At 40.7% G+C, this 18,423-nt stretch overlaps 1 protein-coding gene across 1 annotated transcript; it reads right to left on the bottom strand.

Annotated features, from left to right (window-relative positions):
* Positions 1 to 1,534: 1,534 nt before the first annotated feature.
* slc12a5b (solute carrier family 12 member 5b) lies at positions 1,535 to 16,390 on the bottom strand. Its single transcript, XM_029436301.1, is given in 25 exon segments — positions 1,535 to 1,825; positions 1,976 to 2,109; positions 2,209 to 2,223; positions 2,453 to 2,655; positions 2,876 to 2,992; positions 3,277 to 3,384; positions 3,582 to 3,713; positions 3,848 to 4,017; positions 5,038 to 5,233; positions 5,363 to 5,531; positions 5,671 to 5,775; positions 5,944 to 6,063; positions 6,491 to 6,589; positions 6,794 to 6,912; positions 7,074 to 7,160; positions 7,162 to 7,249; positions 10,060 to 10,117; positions 10,260 to 10,358; positions 11,289 to 11,456; positions 11,548 to 11,759; positions 11,837 to 12,084; positions 13,232 to 13,362; positions 13,445 to 13,499; positions 14,527 to 14,673; positions 16,256 to 16,390. Coding segments are annotated over 25 exon segments (3,207 nt in total). The 3' UTR covers positions 1,535 to 1,733.
* Positions 16,391 to 18,423: the final 2,033 nt, after the last annotated feature.

Here is an 18,423-nt window from a genome sequence, read left to right as displayed (position 1 = left end):
GTGTGTGTTTCTTCAATAGAAAAATATTATTTTGTAACGGGACAAAGTGTAGATTTCATGTCACTTGAAATCATATACCAAAATCTTCTTACTTCTTATGAATCCAAATATTTTAACATGAAAACAACAGACAAAGATCTCAGCGCACGCTGATCAACTAGCACAACATCTAGCACAGGACCGTTTCTGGGCATGCTGGGAAACAAGAATGCAGAATACTGTATTCATATCAAACAATTAGTGAATGTGCAGTATTCAAAGTGGCCGTCACTGGGCTCAAAGGCTTTGTATTACAGCATGTCATTGAGTCCATTCAATCTACATGACCCCTGTCCCACTCTGAGGATAATGAAATCAAACAATCGGGTATGGGATCATGATAATCTGCATCAAATCAATTTCTTTTGATTTTAATTTCTGTTCTCTCTGCAATGAGAGAAAATCCCTGCCATTACAGGGACGAGGCAGCGATGATACTGTTGTTCTCATGATGTTCATGGCCGGGGCTTAAACTGCATTCTCATAACATAGATGGTTTAATGTTACACTTTGGGCACGGAAATGAGTGCAAACCAGTCGCAAGTATATTTGATCCAATTGGTCCGTTTTGGGTATTTGTGTACAAATTGACATACAGCTCCCACCTCTGCTTTTTTAATACTCCTATTAATAAATATGAAAGTATCGCATTAAAATAGAAAAGTCCTCATCGAACCTTTTTCCACTATCAATAAATATCATTACCAGTATCTCTAGTATTAATACATGTGTGCTTCCGACCATACATTGAAAGACAAAAACAGAGCAGGACGAAGACAGACATGATAAGATGAATAAATACATAAATAATCAATATATAATAATAAATAAATAAACAACATTTTACCAATGACCAAGATCAAAACCAAATGGAAAGAAAACATATTACATTGAGCACATATCAGAAAAGGGAAAGAAAACCTTTCATTTTCTGAGAAGAAGTGAAGCTTTTGGAGTGCTTTGTTTGTGTGTTCCCTGACTCATCATACACTCATCTACTCAGCTGATAACAGATCACAGATAACCGAGAACAGATAGCAACAGACTGTTCCATAACGGTTAAAACGTCAAAGCTACGACGTGTAATCTACTTCAAAAACATTATATACGTTATATTTGTTGAAATTGTCTTTGAATCCCGACAGCAATTAATAAATCAAATCCTCTGACAGAAATAAGCAAACGATCCCGTATCTGTGCCTGTCGCAGGACCGTAATAATTACGTCTAATTTCATTCGGCCCGTCTAACTGCGCGCACTCCATGCACTCATTGTGCGTCACCAGAGTCTTCCACAAGCGGCAAGTTTGACAGCTGTGAGTACTAACAATAGCCATGTTCAAATAGCCATGTTCAATGTTTACGTTCATAATGATCATTTTGGGGGAGTGGCTTAGGAAGGATTTCAGTGTTGCCAATTTGGCGACTTTCTCACTAGATTTAGCGACGTTTGGAGTTAGTGATGCTAGCTACTTTAATTGGAAAAGAGTTGGTAACACTGGGATGGTTTTTTTTGGTTGGATAACTTTAAAAATCTAGTTTACTCTTGCTAGCTTCTCAAGATTACCAACCCCAGCTTTAAATGAGGAGATGGTATGTGAGGGAGTGGGAGGATTTTCCTGGGACAATATAGAGAGAGGGAAGAGGACAGAGTCCAGGTGCCGTGTAGGTGCTCTTAAAAGACCTTAAAGTCCTTCAAGAGTAAATGGTGATGACCTCCCGTCCACCTCCTCGCACCAGGAGGACCCGATTGAGACCTTCAGTGAGCACCTCAAGGAACTCCATGTCTGAGAGACAATCACAATGAAGGAAAGTAGTTTTCTTACATGACGTAACATTCACTCATTACTTTTAGCTAAACTGATCTGAATTAAACTGAACTGAGCAAAGTACACAAAATATATGGAATACAGTGTCGTATGTATGTTGTAGGATACAGTTTTCATTGCCCACACGGTTCTTGGGCGGTCCAGGCATGTTGAGCAGGACAAGTTTGGCCTCCTTGGACTTCTTTGTGATGACCTCATTGAGCCGCATCGCTGTGTGCATGCGCCTCACGTCGATTTGGTTCCTGATGCAAGAAATAAAAGGTCACATTAGGTTTACAAATCCTTCTGTCAGCTGCTTCAGCTCACACAAGTACGTCTCCCTTCAAAATGTCAATACTTACAAGTTCTCCCATTCTCTGCAGCAGCGTGTTAGGAGGGAAATAATTACGATGAATTACAAACAGGACTCAGGCTCACACAGGAAGCTACATTTGTTAATTCAACGTTTTGTTTGTCACATGCGCAGGAACACAATGTATCTCGTTCAACCTCGGTACATGTGTTGATATACACAAGTATTTACTCATTCCCATATCCCCATGTGTCATGTCTGCTTTCTCTGAGAGAAACTGAGAGGTAACTCACGGCTTCATGTTGAAGAGGTCTTTGGCCACCTCCGGGTTCGCTGTTAAAAGGGTCTTCCCCTTGTCTGCACCCTTGTTGTCCGTCCAGGTTGCAGCGCCCCCTGCAGGCGCAGTGGGAGATGTGGGGCTTGTGGGGCTGGTTGGCGTGGAAGCGTTCTTACTGTGGATCAGCTGCACCTGTTTTGGGTTGGAGACAGCCACAGACTAAGAGACGGACACCGTGACGTGACAGTGAAAGAGAGAAAAGAGACACCTGTCAGTGTAGGTGAAACTCGGTGGCCAATGGGAAATCACAAAATCATAGCACAAACAGTAGATTCTGCTCAAGCTGGAGCACAGAGAGACAACAGGTGTGCATAAAATGAGGACAGAGGTCATGTAAATAAACATGTTATTTCTTGTAAAAGGGCCATTGCAGCATTACCTCGTCTTCTGGTAGTTCTGCCACGCTGGCTCCTTCATCAGTGCTGTGCTGCGAGCGCGAGGCAGGCACGTTTTTACGCCGAATGGACCCACGGGATGAATCCGTAATGCTCTGGATCTATAGTTATAAAACAAAGTAAGGAAATTAATTAGGTTCAATTTGTAATTTCCCTTTGCAATTAATTCTTTCTTCCCTCATATGAGTGAAAACAAGTCCAGACACCAACACCTTATTAACAACCTATTCCCGGCCCCAGAGCTGATATTTAGTGTGAACAGAGTGATAATGAAAATGTCAACATTAATTTCCCGTTCTTCAGGCTCCTATGTTGTAAAAGTGGTTTTAATCTTTAGGTATTACGTGTTCTCCAGTTATGTGTAGTACAAAAGGTTCTGGTTTACCTCTCTCTCCTTCTCATTCTTTGTCAAATGCATCTTTTTGAGGATCTGTGATCGTTGTTCCATTACCAATGTCTTCTCATAGGTGTAGGCTGAGATGTCACTGTCATGCTTTAAAGCGAAAAAGACATTTTTCATTTATCATACATTTGTCAAGTACTGAAAAAAGGAGTCAAATTATGAAATACATTTGGGCTCTATGGATAAAAAAAACTGGTTTATCTCAGAACACAGAGCTTTTATTCACAAAGTTTTCAAAACAAAAGTCCTATCATGAACTCAGATTATGTGCCAGACAAGTCTCTCACCATCTCCACCACTTCCACCACAGCTTCGATGCGCAGGTGATAGAGAAAGGTAATGAGATCTTTCTTCATCTGGATACTATTGTCATCCATCTGAGCTACAGTGAAAATGCGCATCTTGCACTTCCTCCACACCTGTGGGACAAAACAGGAACATTCACAGATTACGAACAAAATGTTATTTTTAACCCTCCTCACGTAACTTGTTTAGTTTCTAGTTTTAAAACTTCTCAAATGTAAAGAATATTTCATAGTGTCTTGTTTCCCACCTTATGCTGACTCAGCAGGAAGGGCAGGAGCATCAACATGCCTCCGTCATGGACAATCCACCACACATCTATGTGGCCTTCAGTGAAGCGCTCTCCATTGGACGGGTAGCTGGCGATATTCTTAGGAACCAACAAGGCCAGACTGGCTACAGTTGTCTCTCTAACCACCTCTGAAGAGGGACAGAATGGATAATGAAGGGCCTGTGAATATTTCTCTGGTGAAAGTGTTAAATACATATAAAAAAAAAAACATCAATAAGGTCGTAAACCATCCTGAGTTATTGAGGCTGATATCGATATTTGAGAGTTAAAAAAATCGATGAAGATCAGATTTTTTTTTAATACATAAATAATAAAAGCTAATATTTCTGATAAGGAACCCTTTAAATTTGATATGAACTGAAGGGACGTTTTACATAAACCCTAAACCCTCAGCAAAGGACAATGAAAAAAGTCCCACACAAATCTCATCATCTAACAGATTCATAGACAATCAATTCACTTCAAAGACAACTCTAACCATCGTAGGGGTAAATTTAAAGGGCAATTAGTTCTATGTTGTTTTCTGAACAGACCACTTTTAGTCATGCATGCTCAATCACCAGGATAATCAGATGTTGAATGGATGAATTAACTAATATCTATAGCTGTACTCGCGCGGGACTAGTATTAGCCCCCCTGCCCCCACGTCTGTGTTTCGTGCGGTTGCACAGGATAAGGCGAGTATGTATTTTACTTGGATTTACGGACATAATCCCCCCAGATATAATGTCAAGGCTTTGTGTAACATCCGCTATATTAAAAATATTATACTATGTAATATTTATATAATAAGTATTTTTTAGCCTCCTGAATCTTCACCCATAACGCAGTCGAAACTTTCATTTATAACAACACAGCTGCAAAATAGACGGAAAAAAGGCTTGGAGAAAAATTAATTATAATAATTTCGACCCCAAATCACAGCGATGCTGATTTGCACGAGTCTATTATTATCACATGGCCTCTGTGCTCGGTCATTTGCTGTGTAATTTTTTACTTGATAAATAAGAAGTGGCAGGCTTGCACAGGATTAAGATAAAAGTCAATCTCCACAATTATTACAAACTAATAGAGGCCTCCAGGTAATACTAGTCCCGTGCAAATAGGGCTTAAGACATCTATTGGTTTACCAGTGACTAAAGACTTACCAATAAAGTTCCTGAACTGCTGGTGGTACTCAGGCTGTTTCCAGTTTCGTGGCCAGCTGACCAACACAGTGTTGTGCTTCAGACCTCCCAGTCCTCCAACCTGGATCAGGTGGGACGTCCCATCTCTCAGATTGGAAGAGATGACTACCTGAGAGAAGCCCTTTACCTTCTCTGTCTCCATCAACTTACGCAAAGACTACAAATACACAGAGGAAGAGGACAGGGGAAGACAGCTGTTAGTGTCTGTGAAAAAATGTGTTGACAGTTGAGTGATATTAGTGTGTATATATCACAAGTCCCACTGTATGTGTTAGCGAGGACGGACCTGATCTGCCCTCTGGGCCTCAGTGTAGTTGTCGAGGAAGGTTCCTTGAACTGAGGTGCCAACGATGGTCAGACCCTTTCCTGCTTTCAGCTGATTGGCCAGAGAGAGCAGACGAGGCTGCTCTACGTTCTGCTCAGCATCCACGCTCACCAGAACCAGGATCTGAGGCCTGACAAAAAACATAGCAACAAATAAATTACTTACAAATCTATTGCATTTTCTTCACTTTTTTTATTAATATTTTTTTTAAATCATTTTACAAAGCATTATGGTCTTTTAAAATAAATAAACACACACTATCACATCACCTCCAGTTCTTGGTGTGTGGCGGTCCTTCCTCCAGCCTCATGAGAGCAAAACGCGCAGCACTGAGAGAGATGCCACGTATCCCATCACCCCACTCCTTCTCCGCTCTGTGACACAGCACATTACCGGGTTGGCACATGGTAAAGTATTATGGTGTATTTACGGTGTAAAACCATAATAAATAGAATAATTGGATCTACTGCAAAGAAAACTAATGAGGAAAAACATTATTTAACTTATTTCTTAAGTCTTATCCAGTCAAGATGATTACTTACCCACAGAACTCAATGTATTTGTAGATGCAGGTGGCAATGCCCATGGCAACTATGGCGTAATACCAGGAACAAATGAACATGAGCGACAGGCACAGGCTCATACCCAAGAAAGACAGAGCCCTGCAGGGGACAGGACAGCACATGTTTGGTTTAACTGGCCAATTCTACCAGCTTCACACTTGAAAAACTGGCTTAAAAAACAGCTTCTTTCCAAAAGCTGTGGCACTACTGAACTGAGACATCTTGTTTGTATTTAGTCTGCTGCTGCTAAACTCATGCTTGAGTACAGAGAGACAGGCTGCAGCTTCCCATGGTGATTCAGGTGCACACAGCACTGGTTAATGTCGTCATCTTACAGTTGCTGTTACTGAGATTCTTTTCTCCTGCTAGAATTTGTGTCACATGCAGGCACTTAATGGTGCTACTGCAGCGTTCTGTTCTGAGTATGGTTTGACAGCAGATTTCGAAGCAAAAGTAAAATGGGTTTTACACAATAAGCGGCACTGATATGTATGTTACGTTTTTCAATACCAACACACAAACTCACCAGTGGTAGAACTTAAAGCGCGGCCTCCAGTTCGGCGTCCTCAGCAAAGTTTGCAGTGCACATGCAAGATTAACAAACATATAGCACATTAAGAAGAACCTAAAGAGAGGAAAGGAGAGAAGAAGAGAGAGAGAGAGTAAGAGGAATATACAGAAAAGTGAGAAAGAAAGAGGGATCACTACTACAGTAGGCCTGCACAGTGTGCATGTATTTGTGTGTGTGTGTGTGTGTGTGTGTGTGTGTGTGTGTGTGTGTGTGTGTGTGTGTGTGTGTGTGTGTGTGTGTGTGTGTGAATGTACTTACATAGAGAGGATGGGTGCGACTGCATCGAGGGAGGCGATGATGATGCCGATCTCACAGATGCTAGTTGTTAGCAGAAGTGCCCAGGTGGGCTCCCCGTTGGCCTTGCCATGCCCAAACACCTGCAGCAACATAAAAGGATTCAATTAAATCACATTTCATAGCACCTTGTTAAACAGTAATTGCTTTACGAATAAAGTATGGGATTATTATAATGCATCAATGTAGTTTGTTTATGCAGCAACAGAAAAACACTTTTTCTGCTTTTAAGATGTGTACACACTCTAAGAAATGGGATGATGCCGTCTCGAGAGATAGCCTGCAGGAGACGTGGCGCTCCAGTCAGACTCTGGAGTCCTGCTCCACAAGTAGGAAAAGAAGGAGCCGATTACAATGACCCACGGAGACGGCCATGCCAGAGTCCCAATCACCAGGTTACCATTGACCCCTTCACCAAACCTGTGAAGAGAGGCGAAGACAAAATACGCAGAAGCAGTCATAAAATGTATCACTTTTCTTTTACACTTTCCTAATTTCTAAAATGCTCTTTCCTTGTTAATCTCGGGTGAAAATGTAATCCACATATCTTCCCCCACATTTTAACTTGATGAATCTCATCTTGTATTTTCTTAACTATATGTTTGAGAGGGCTGATCTATGAAAACGTATTTATCTTTTTGCAAAAAAACAGACTGAGGATAGATAGTCCGTGAGGAAACTCCCCATCTATGCCCCCGATGTAAAACGCACGTTTGAGATGTGTTCGAGGACTCGAAAGCAGCAGGAGAGGTGAGGTGTTGTTCAAGGTAGAAAGGTCATGAGAGAGCCCTTATGTTTGAGAGGGCGCAGCCTTTTGTTAAATCAAATAATTGTTCATATCTTACACAGCGATGTAAACTTATATTCTATATACTATACTTGTCTTATTCGTCTTATTATTTATTATTATTTTTATTTCTGTTTTCTTGGCTTATTATGTTTTTATTTAAACGTCATTTTATAGTGTGGTTCATTTGAACTTAATGTAACACTGGATCCATACTTCCTCTCCTAAATTCACATTGCTATCTTCTTCGCCCAAGAACAATATTAACATTTGTCCTTTCCATCAATTTACAGATATGTGATGACAAGGTAAGGTTTGTTGGCATACCGGCATTCTTCCCAGGTTTCCTTATTTGGATAATGTTTTCTAAATCAACATCAACAAGTTCTTCAGTCCCTCCATAAATAAATGGTTTAACATGGAGTGCCTAGGTAGCCCGGATAAAACCCCATATAAAAACAACGTCCAGGGTTCGATTCCGCCCCATTTCAAAGCAAAAATGACAAAAACATAATCATGTTTCAACATGATGTAACATATTTGATCTTTCACTGGAGCAAAAGTATCAACCATTATCTTAGCATTTTCCTTATTGGTTTGCAGCATCCTTTCCAACTACTTAAAACAGGTTAACTCCACTCCCCCCTGTCCCCGCCCATCTTTGTAATCATCCTCAACACTTCTCACACTGAGTGGTGTCGCAGCACTTTCTCTTGTATATCCGCTTTGCTTGTGGTATTGTTCTTCTCACTACTGCCTGAGCTTGTTTGTACTGTACGGGTGTCATGACTAAAGACATTCTCAACCGACTAACACTGATTTGATTATGTCGACTAATCGACAAAGAATCATGCAAAAGCAGTGTTTAGCAAAGATGTGCTCATACGTGTCTCCCAATCAGCCCTCTCAAATTGGGTATTTCCCTCCCCTGTCTTCTGTGGTCAGGGACGTAGAAATGCTGACTTTACATAAAACTGCGTAATGGTCGCTCCCCAAGGTGCCTTCTTCATACACATTCCAGTCACACATTGGTGCCATATTGCTGGAAGCCAGCGTGAGATCAAGCACAGATTCTTTCTGGTGGTGATTATTATCTGTTATCACACTCCCCTATAGTGTGTTAAGTGTAATATAATCTCTACACCACAACATTATTTCTAAACTATTTACAACTATTTACTCAAGCTTGTTTAGCTCTAGGCTTTTAGATGGATTGTAGTAATTTATGAACACTAACTTTTTCCTCTAACCCCACACACAAGTACCACATATTCCTGTTCACTTCCTACAGTAGTCTGTAGGGAATCCCCTGTTTGAGAAACGTTACACACTCCAGCATTTTTTCTATCTTGCCTAACTATCACACATCCATAAAAGACAACATCCAAGTTAGGCTTTAGCCAGGAATCTTGAATTCATGTCAGTAATGTCAGTTTTTTCTCTTCTACTGGCCATAAACAGTTTAAAGTTGTGTCCAATTGCAAACTGACTTCATGCATTCCACTGAATGTGTACAATTATTAGTAATATCAACGCACACATGCTGATTCTTGACATGTCATTTGAGCTCATGCCTTTCTTCTTCCCATTTCAACCCTTTTATATCCAAGTGGTGCTTTAACAATAACCTGGATCCATTCAGCTTTAGATTTGCTCTTAGATGTTTCCTTTATCACCCTTCTATAAACGTTAGCAGTTTCTTTTCTCTCCATAACACTTCTCTTTGTTCTTCTGGTGCAGTTCGCGCTTTGTGATATTCTCTACCATGAATCTTATTCGTTTCTTTTCAACCCTCTTTTAACTGCCTCTGAATAAGAAACATTTTCCTTTACTTTGATCTGCTGCACCTCCATCTGTCATCTCCACATTTCCTGGCTCCAAACGGCAACAATGTAATTATCTCCACATTTGCAACACTTCTGACTCCACACCTCCCATATTAATGTTCCCACACCTATCACATCTCCTTGATTTGCACACCTTAGGCACATGCCCAAATTCTTGGCAGTTAAAACACCCCATAGAGAGGTATGTTCTCTCCTATATTGTAGCTGATGAATCCAGAGTATAGATTGTATTGGCGGCTTCTGCTCCCCGTGTGAAAGTGCAGTGTTATGCTAAAAGAGATAAGCAAGGAAGCGTTGAAGCAACTTTCCTCAGCATTTAGAGATTTTGACCACATCTTATCATGGATGCTCCTTTGATGTTTCCGGGTAATTTCACTCAGTTGGGAACCTTCCTAAACAAAAAGACTATTCAACCGACAGTGGACAGGCTTTCAGTTCTTACCTACGGTTACTAAGCTCTGATTGGTTTAGAGTTGGGATTTAGCGGATGATCAAATGTTTAGTTTGACATTATTTGAATATGGACTTCGATAAAAAACAACAAAAACCCCATAACAATAATAATACATTACACAAATCTACAAAGTTGAACTCACTTGTCCCTTAGGACTACTCCTTCTATACAGGCACCAAACAGCACCACAGTGGACATGTCTGGGGAAAAGTTGTTAAGAATGTATTGGAAATATTTGATCCAAATATTCCACTAACATGCAAAAGGTTATACAACAGTCATCAATCAGCACTATCAGATCCACACAGTTTAATGTTTGGACCTTGGCTCAGTGAAGGATACACACAATAGATGTGGTGGTGATGGCTGCAATCGTGCCGATGGGGATCGACTTCTGAGCATCACGCAGGTCTCCAGAGCGGTTGGAGCCCGCCATGATACCTGTGAGTGGAGCAAGATGAAATGATCATGACCTTTGTGCTTTTACATCTACATGCATGGGGAGGTAACATATATTTTTCTTTCTCTCTAGTCTGTCTGGTATCACAGATCACCAATATCGCAATAATCAGGTTCTCAGTGCAGACATATCTGCTTGTAGAAAGATGGTACAGCGGTGAAATAAACTATATTTCAGTCAGCTAACTCACTGTTTGAATAGATTATATGTGAATGTAGAAAATGTGCAGTGTTGTTTGGCATTGAGGCTCTGATCTTGTTACTTCCCAAAGGGATATCCGAACTCAGCACAGCAGGGAATGTGGAGTGATGATAATAACTTCCCCCTGGCTCTTAAACCGGCAATCTTTTTTTTTTTGCCACTTGTTAAAAACGTTATGAACACAACATTACATACATATTATCACCTTAAAAAGTTAATATGACTAACTTATTAGTTCTTATTTCCAGTAGACGCAAAGTAACATTAGCATTCATTAGATTAGTTGTCTTTCTGGCCTCCTGATAAATGTAATTCCATTCATCTTCTTTTAAGAAACATATCCGTCTCTTAAGCTGCTAAATGCTCCACTTTGTTCATCAGCTAGCTGCTTACTTTGTCTGCCTGCTGTTTGGAGCTGTGCAGGAGGCGTACAGTGAGTTTATAGAGTTTTTTCAGCAGCTCCCTGCCGCGTCTAGAAACAATACTGATTATAGTGGAACCACAACATGGCCAAAAAAAACAAAACCACACTTTAAAAGCCTGAAATGCTCAGTAGAGTTGACCTGCAGAGTCTTTGCTGGTTCATTACAACCTCTATCACTTTACATTTGATCCATTGTTAAAAATAAAAATAGAGATCAGAGCAGCTTTAAAGATCGTTTTGATAAGGACAGCCCCTCCTCTTCTCAGTGGGCCTATCTGCTGCTAACCTGTGACAGATGGAAAGTATATCCCGACCAACAGGGTGAAGAAGCTGGTAATGTCAGACAGGACGTAGCGGTTGGAGCTGGTTGGTGGACTGTCTGGATCTGCGTCTGATGCAAGTCCACGCTTCTCCAGGAACATCCCTTTTTCCAGGTAGTTACCAAACAGGTTCTCTAAAAGACAGAGCAGCATTCAAATGAGCAGGCGATGTGGATTGATCCTCATACTGATGATTTATAGAGAGCATTATTGATAATCTCTTACCTGCCAGGATCCCGCTGGTGACCCCTGGGATGCCCTGTATCTCTGTGACGTTGTTGTTGCTAAAGTATTCCTCACAGGTAGCATTGAGGCTCTCAGAATCACAGAAGCTCATCCACAGTTTGGTGGTGACGGTTTCATTGTCTATTTCTATGACCTTTGCACAGACGTCATATCCTTTAGAAACGAGAGTCCGATTTCCCAGGAGGCAGACGCTGTAACGTAAGTCAACACATTATCGTCACAAACTCAACGGCAGACACTTTAACCAATGAGCGAACAAGTCACTTACGGGAAGACAGGAGGGTCGATGGCGGTCTTGATGACTCCGGCATAAACAGCCACAATGGAGAGGATGACGCAGGCCAGGAAGACCAGAGCCAGCTTGTTCACATATTTGACCCCCACAAACACCAGCAGCGACATTAAGATCAGCACAATGGTGCCGTACACCCGCATGTTGTTGAGGAGCGCCGCCTCTGCCTCCTGCCCCTCCAGGCCCTCGATCTTAAAGATGGCTGCCTGAGGAAGGATATAAATCTGAAAGAATGGAAAGATGGAGGGAGATGAAGTACAGGGAGGAGATTATGACATAATGAAGGGTGGAGGCACAAGGAAATAATAATTAAACAGGGTACACTCTTGCTAGAATGCTACTTAAAATGCTTAAAGTGCTTTTATACATTTGATCTCCACCTCAATGCAGAGCTGCCACAATGAGACACAAACTAAACAACACCTTGTTATAATGTGAACATTGACTTGTTTGACTACAATATGTATGTATGTCACAGAAGGTTTGCTCATCATATTATGAAAGTTGCAGCTGAAATAGTTGATTCATTGATTAGTCAGTTTTCACAAGGCAAATATTAACTGGCCACTGCTCTGATAAGGGATTCATCGGTTCAGCCCTTTTTCCAGCAAACGTATAAAGCTTTTCCTGCTTTCAGCTTCTCAAAAGTTTGATGCTTTTGTTTGACATATAATGAATTAAATATTTTAGGGGTTTGCTTGAATAGGTTTTAGGAACTAGTAATGGTCCATTTTCTTCCCCCCAACAGAATCGATGAGTTGACTAAACGAGAAAATAAGCAGATTATTTGATAACGAAAACAATCATTAGTTGCAGCCCTAGTTTAAAGAAAATGCTTTTAAATATTACACAGTGGAAGAACAACGGTATCTTAGAAACAACAGCGATGACTGAAGGTTGGAGAGGGAGGAAAAGACTGCAAAGTCTGATGCAACATCTCAAATTCAACATTATAACGACACATTTTGTTTTCATTACAATGAGAAGATGTTCTTGTTACAATGGTATGCTGTGCTGTGATAATAACATCAGATCTATAGAACAGATGCAACATTGATTTATTCTATAATCATATATCAGTATAGACAGATCAAGCAGCACTGGAATCCAGTGCTGATTGATCTGTCTATACTGGCGATTCTGATATATGATTATAGAATAAATCAATGTTGCATCTGTTGTATTTAAGCGTCCCTGGAGTCAAACCAATGAAAACTAATCATTGATTAGTTACATGTGTGCTTTTCCTCTTATGACAGGCCAACATGTGTGAGGCACAAAATGCTTCTATACTTCTATAGACAATAAGACTGTAAAGACAATATGCAAAACAAAAAACATGTGAGTTATTTGATAATTAAGGCGTCTTACCAGCAGAATTTCAATACAGCCAAGAATGTACATGGCACCTGCAAAAGTGGTGCCTAAGTAGAAGCAGATCCCAACAGCTCCGCCAAACTCAGGCCCCAGAGAGCGAGAGATCATGTAATATGAACCTCCAGCTGTGACAAACACACAGACGAGTCAGTGCACTGTTCTGGCACACACAAACACACTAATAAATCCCCTCAGATATCCACTCACCTGGTACGACTCCATTTGTTGCGATGGCACTCATTGAGATGGCTGTGAGCATCGTCTGCAAAAAGCAGCACACAACAGAGGAGGGTTAGGGGACTCTGAGGGGCAGCGAGAGGGCACCTCAAGTTAATATGGCCGACAGCAAGGCCTTGATGAAACATCCAACTGCACTAGAGTCTGACTCATCTGGTCATGTTGAATTGTTCATCGCAGGGATGACTACATGGCTGGTTAGGTACATACTGATCTCTTTAAAAAGATGTCTGCATATGAACGCAGGATCTGTAGGAGACGGGACAGGATTATGGTGTATGGTGTATTAAGTGTTCTGACTTCCATTTGTAGTCTGAGTATTATTGACAAATCACATTTGAGCAGGCTCTTCCACTTTAATTCAGATATACTATACATATCTTTCCAATTTCTTATTTGACATTTTCTTATTGTATTTTATTTTTTATATAGTTTTTTCAATATTTACTCTTATTTTTCCATTTTAATTTCTCTTAATGTGTTTATGCACCATTATACACCAAAGCCAAGTCCTTGTATGTCAAAACCTACTTGGCAATAAACCAAATTCTGATTCTGATTGTCTGAAGACGATTTAGCTGTTATTAGCTTCAAATGAGCTCATAAACAATCCGGTCGTCGTCTCTCAACTCCAACTCCAGCATCTCAAGTTGTTAATCGGTCTGTAAACAATGAGCGGCACACGGAAAAGGAAGTCTTGGACCGGATATCCGCTGACTAATCAGCTTTAAGGCATGTTCAGGGTTGGCTCCTGACTAGTGGTTGTTGGCGGAGCAACAAAATGGCAGATTCCAACAGGGGAATGGTGGTGGTGGGGTGTTAGTGTCACCTTCAGCATCTGTGCAATGCAAATGATAATTATACAGCTTGTTATATATTATAACAGCCTGCAGTATTTTAATCACATACTACCCACATTGGGTATGTGTGTGCTGAAGAACCACTTTAGATTGATATAATCCTGTAGTTGGATGTCTGTAGATCTATTGTCCTGCATGACATTTATTTTAATGTAATATCTGTTACAAACATACGAATGCAGTTCTACTCACTGTGGAGCAACACATGAAGACGATTATGAAGGAGCCGAAGACGCCTCCAACCCCGACCATCCAGGTCATCCGCAGGAACAGGATCACGCCAAAAATGTTCTGGATACACGGCAAGTACACTCCCATCAGAGTACCCAGCTGTGGAGCCTGAGAAACACAAACATGGAAAGCGATTAGTAAAAGTTTTTGCGTCTAAGTTTTCAGTCTCACTCATTTTATTTACTCCATGTGAATAGGTTAAAACGGGGGTTATAATCTGTCAGTAGTGCACTTTGTTGTTCTGTCTCAGAATACACCAGAATATCAGATTAAGTCTGAAGCGTTTGGGAGCCATTTAAATTCTGCAGAGCGCTCTATTTGGAGATGTGTGTGATGACAGATCGGACGGATCAAAGTCACCGCTTGTTTTTTTGTCCACGGGGGGGAAAGGTCGTTGAGAGCGGCCTTGTGATGCTCTTGACTGCCCGCGCTGCAGGATCCTTCCGGTGACTCAGTCTGAGTAGTGTGTTCATATTGTGCTGACCCTTAGCTCCTCTGTCTGTCTTTCCCTGCAGACTTCATTTCTCAAATGAGTGCAAACGGGTCTCTAGGTCTTCAATGCATACTTAGCACGGGTAACAATAGACAAATAATTAAAAATGCAAGTAGTTTTCACAGAGCAGAAAGAGCTGGCAAAAAAGAGACAAAATGCTTCACTGGAACAACCGTGAAGCAGAATAATTCCAATATCCGGTATCCATGAGGTTATTACAGCCAGTCACTCACTGAGGGCAGCAGTATCAACTGAGCTTCAGCTAATGAGCTCACTACCTGCAGGTGACTGACCTCAGGTCGCTGCCTCCAGCGCTCTGCACGGGGAACACAGCAGCTCCTGTGCACATTTATAGGTTTTCAATTTCAAAGACTGCAGAATGTAACACTATAAATGCCCTTAAAAATAACCACACCAAGCCAATACATGTACATAATATCAGCTGTAATGGTGGGTGGAGTGTTGGTTTTCATTTCAACCATTCCACTGATCTCTTCCTCTCTCCAGTTAGAGGTTGGTTTGTTTTGGGTTAAAATTGAAATCTGCATTGCCACTAATTCTAATAATCCATGCAATACAAATGACAGGATGAATAGTAAAATCACTTGACTGTGGTGTTGATTGATACTGACTAACAATGTGAGCAATCTTGGGGCGCCTTGTCAGCCGAGTGGTTACATCACATGCCACATTACCACAATGTCCTGGGATCAATTCCAATCTTGGGACAGTTAAATTGTCGGTCTCTGATTAAACCGATCGGCGCCAGGGAAAGCTTTCTGTTTTTTGCGTTGAGTTGTGGTGTCTGGAGTCTGTTCCCGCACTGGCACACGTGGACATGCAGGTGATCTCGCCGCATCTCCCCCTGCTTTCTTCAAGTCTAACCGTGCAATTTTCTTTACTTCAATCCTTCCTCTCAATGCAGAATTCATTTTTCTATCTGGAGCATCCACTGCACAAACTTAGCTTCCACCAAACTCCTAGTTGCTGTTCCTTCGCTATGGTCCCTCCCATATGGTAGTTACTCTCACTGCCAGAGGGGGAATAAGTAAGTTCCACACTCCAGCTTTAACACCTTTCAGACATAAATATTAAAGCATACATGTAAACCTTTGGTCACTGGTGCTTGTTCTCGTATAAAGCTGCTCTTCTGGTTCAGATTTACTGTAGGGTGGGGATAAACACGCATTACTCTACCTTGACAGGTTTTTTAGACGGACGTGCGCCCTCCTCGTTATTCTCGGCCTCTTCGTGTTCTTTGCTGCCCGTCGGCAGATTGGAGTAGTTAGCCAGACTGCTGAGCAGAGAGGAGACCATTGGACTGGTATCCATCTCCTCCTGCAACACACACGCGCACACGCACATGCGCACACACACACACACACACACACACACACACACACACACACACACACACACACACACACACACACACACACACACACACATTAGACCTAGTGATATGAAGTGCATGTTATATATTGGGTTATGAACCGTCCCTACCTCAAACAGAGCCATAGTCTTGCCGTCATACTGCTGGCTCTTATCCGCATTGCTGGCTGCACTGCTGTTGATGAAAGGACTGCTCTCTTTGGGCATCCCATCACCTGAAACACAGAAACGCCAACCAGCAGATTTAGAGCCTTCACTCACAGCTGTATTTCTGCTGGATCTATGGGATTTACAAAAGGGAGTCTACACATAAACCAAAGAAGGCAGGTGCTGAGCTGAAAATGAAAAATGGCTATTGTGGCCGACAGGATCATGTTTGGCCGCAGTTTTGAAGTCACAACGTTTATTTTTCAATCACAAACAGCCTTCAGAATACATCTGTTACATATATATCTCTCTGGTGCTTTCGGAGGTTCAATCATCATGGATTCATCTTTGATGGATGGTGCTGATGTGTTCTTCTACCTCCTTTGCTTTTCTCTTTTGGCAAAGGCATTTTCTCCTTTCACAAACTTAGAGGGATCTTTGTAATAATAATAATAATAATAATAATAATAATAATAATAATAATAATAATAATAATAATAATAATAATAATAATAATAATAATAATAATAATAATAATAATAAGCTTTATTTGTATAGCACCTTTCATACAAGAATTGCAGCCCAAAGTGCTTCACAGCAAAAACATAACAATTAGTACAAGATGACAGAATAAGAGCATTTACAGTACAATAATCACAGTGTAGATGTAAATGAGTCTGAAGTACCATTATAAAGATAGCAGAATTAAAATAGTATAAAATAACAGATAAAATAGCAGAATTAAAATGGTATAAAAATAGCTGAATTAAAATAGCAGATACAATAGAAGATAAAATAGCAGATAAAATAGCAGAATTAAAATAGTATAAAATAACATTGGAATTATCTTTATGTTGAAGTATCTTTATGCTTTTTCTTTCTTTTTGCATTTTTTCCTTAACTTTTCTGCTCCGTGCAGCTTTGAGAGCCTCTGGTTTAGGTCCTGTTTTAGGCAACTATATCAGTTTAAATCTCGCCCACCTTTTACAGGGTTAAGTCTGCACTGTGAGCACTTCCTCTTTAATCCAATGTGGTAAAATTTTAGGCATCACGTTCTCCTCATCCCTAGGACTTCTCATTATCTCTTTGCCTCCTTCCTCTGCCTCTTTGAGTGTACAAACTGTACACTCATATAGTACAAGAATCCTGTACCTCCTGTACAACGATGTAATGTTTCACCTGAGCAAAGGTATGCTAAATTATTTTGGAGCACAAAAGCTTTTAAAAGACTGTACAAGCTGTGAAAAGAGACACACGAGCAAACAATCCAGCAGCTCCTGTTTGGTGAATGCCACCCAATCAAGTCGTCTCTATTCCCCAAGCTGCAGCATTATTATACTCTAATCTTTAAAGCAAAGAGAGTCAAATGCCAGCCAAACTGCTCTCACGCAGCACATAATCCTTTGAACGATGGACTGCTGTACTAAAGATGCGCTGACTGTCAAATTGGATTAGACAGCATTTCAATTTGTATGTTCTTTCTTTTTTTTTGCATGAAGGATTACATCTTTTATCATCTTTGTATCAATAGCTGAACGCAACATCTGAACACTATAGCTCTGGACTTTCTCATTAATATTTACCAATGTTTACTTTTAATTTTTCAAGCTGCAGTAAATGATATCAAAAAATTCTCAGACTATGCAACAGACCTGACCAGTCAAACTGCATTTTGATCTATGTTTTGGACACATTTAGACTCAAAGCAAGTTTTTTATTTCTACTTTAAGTTGCAGAAGCCAGCCACCTGAGTATTCAGTAATCCACCGTGATTTTTAAATCTGCATTTAAAGCTCATTTCAGCTCTTGGCTCAGAGTGAAATCAG

Source organism: Cottoperca gobio, chromosome 7, assembly GCF_900634415.1.
Source record: "Cottoperca gobio chromosome 7, fCotGob3.1, whole genome shotgun sequence".
NCBI classification, from domain to species: Eukaryota; Metazoa; Chordata; class Actinopteri; order Perciformes; family Bovichtidae; genus Cottoperca; species Cottoperca gobio.
The sequence above is the reverse complement of the archived record's forward strand: the minus strand, read 5'-3'. Positions and strand labels throughout refer to the sequence as shown.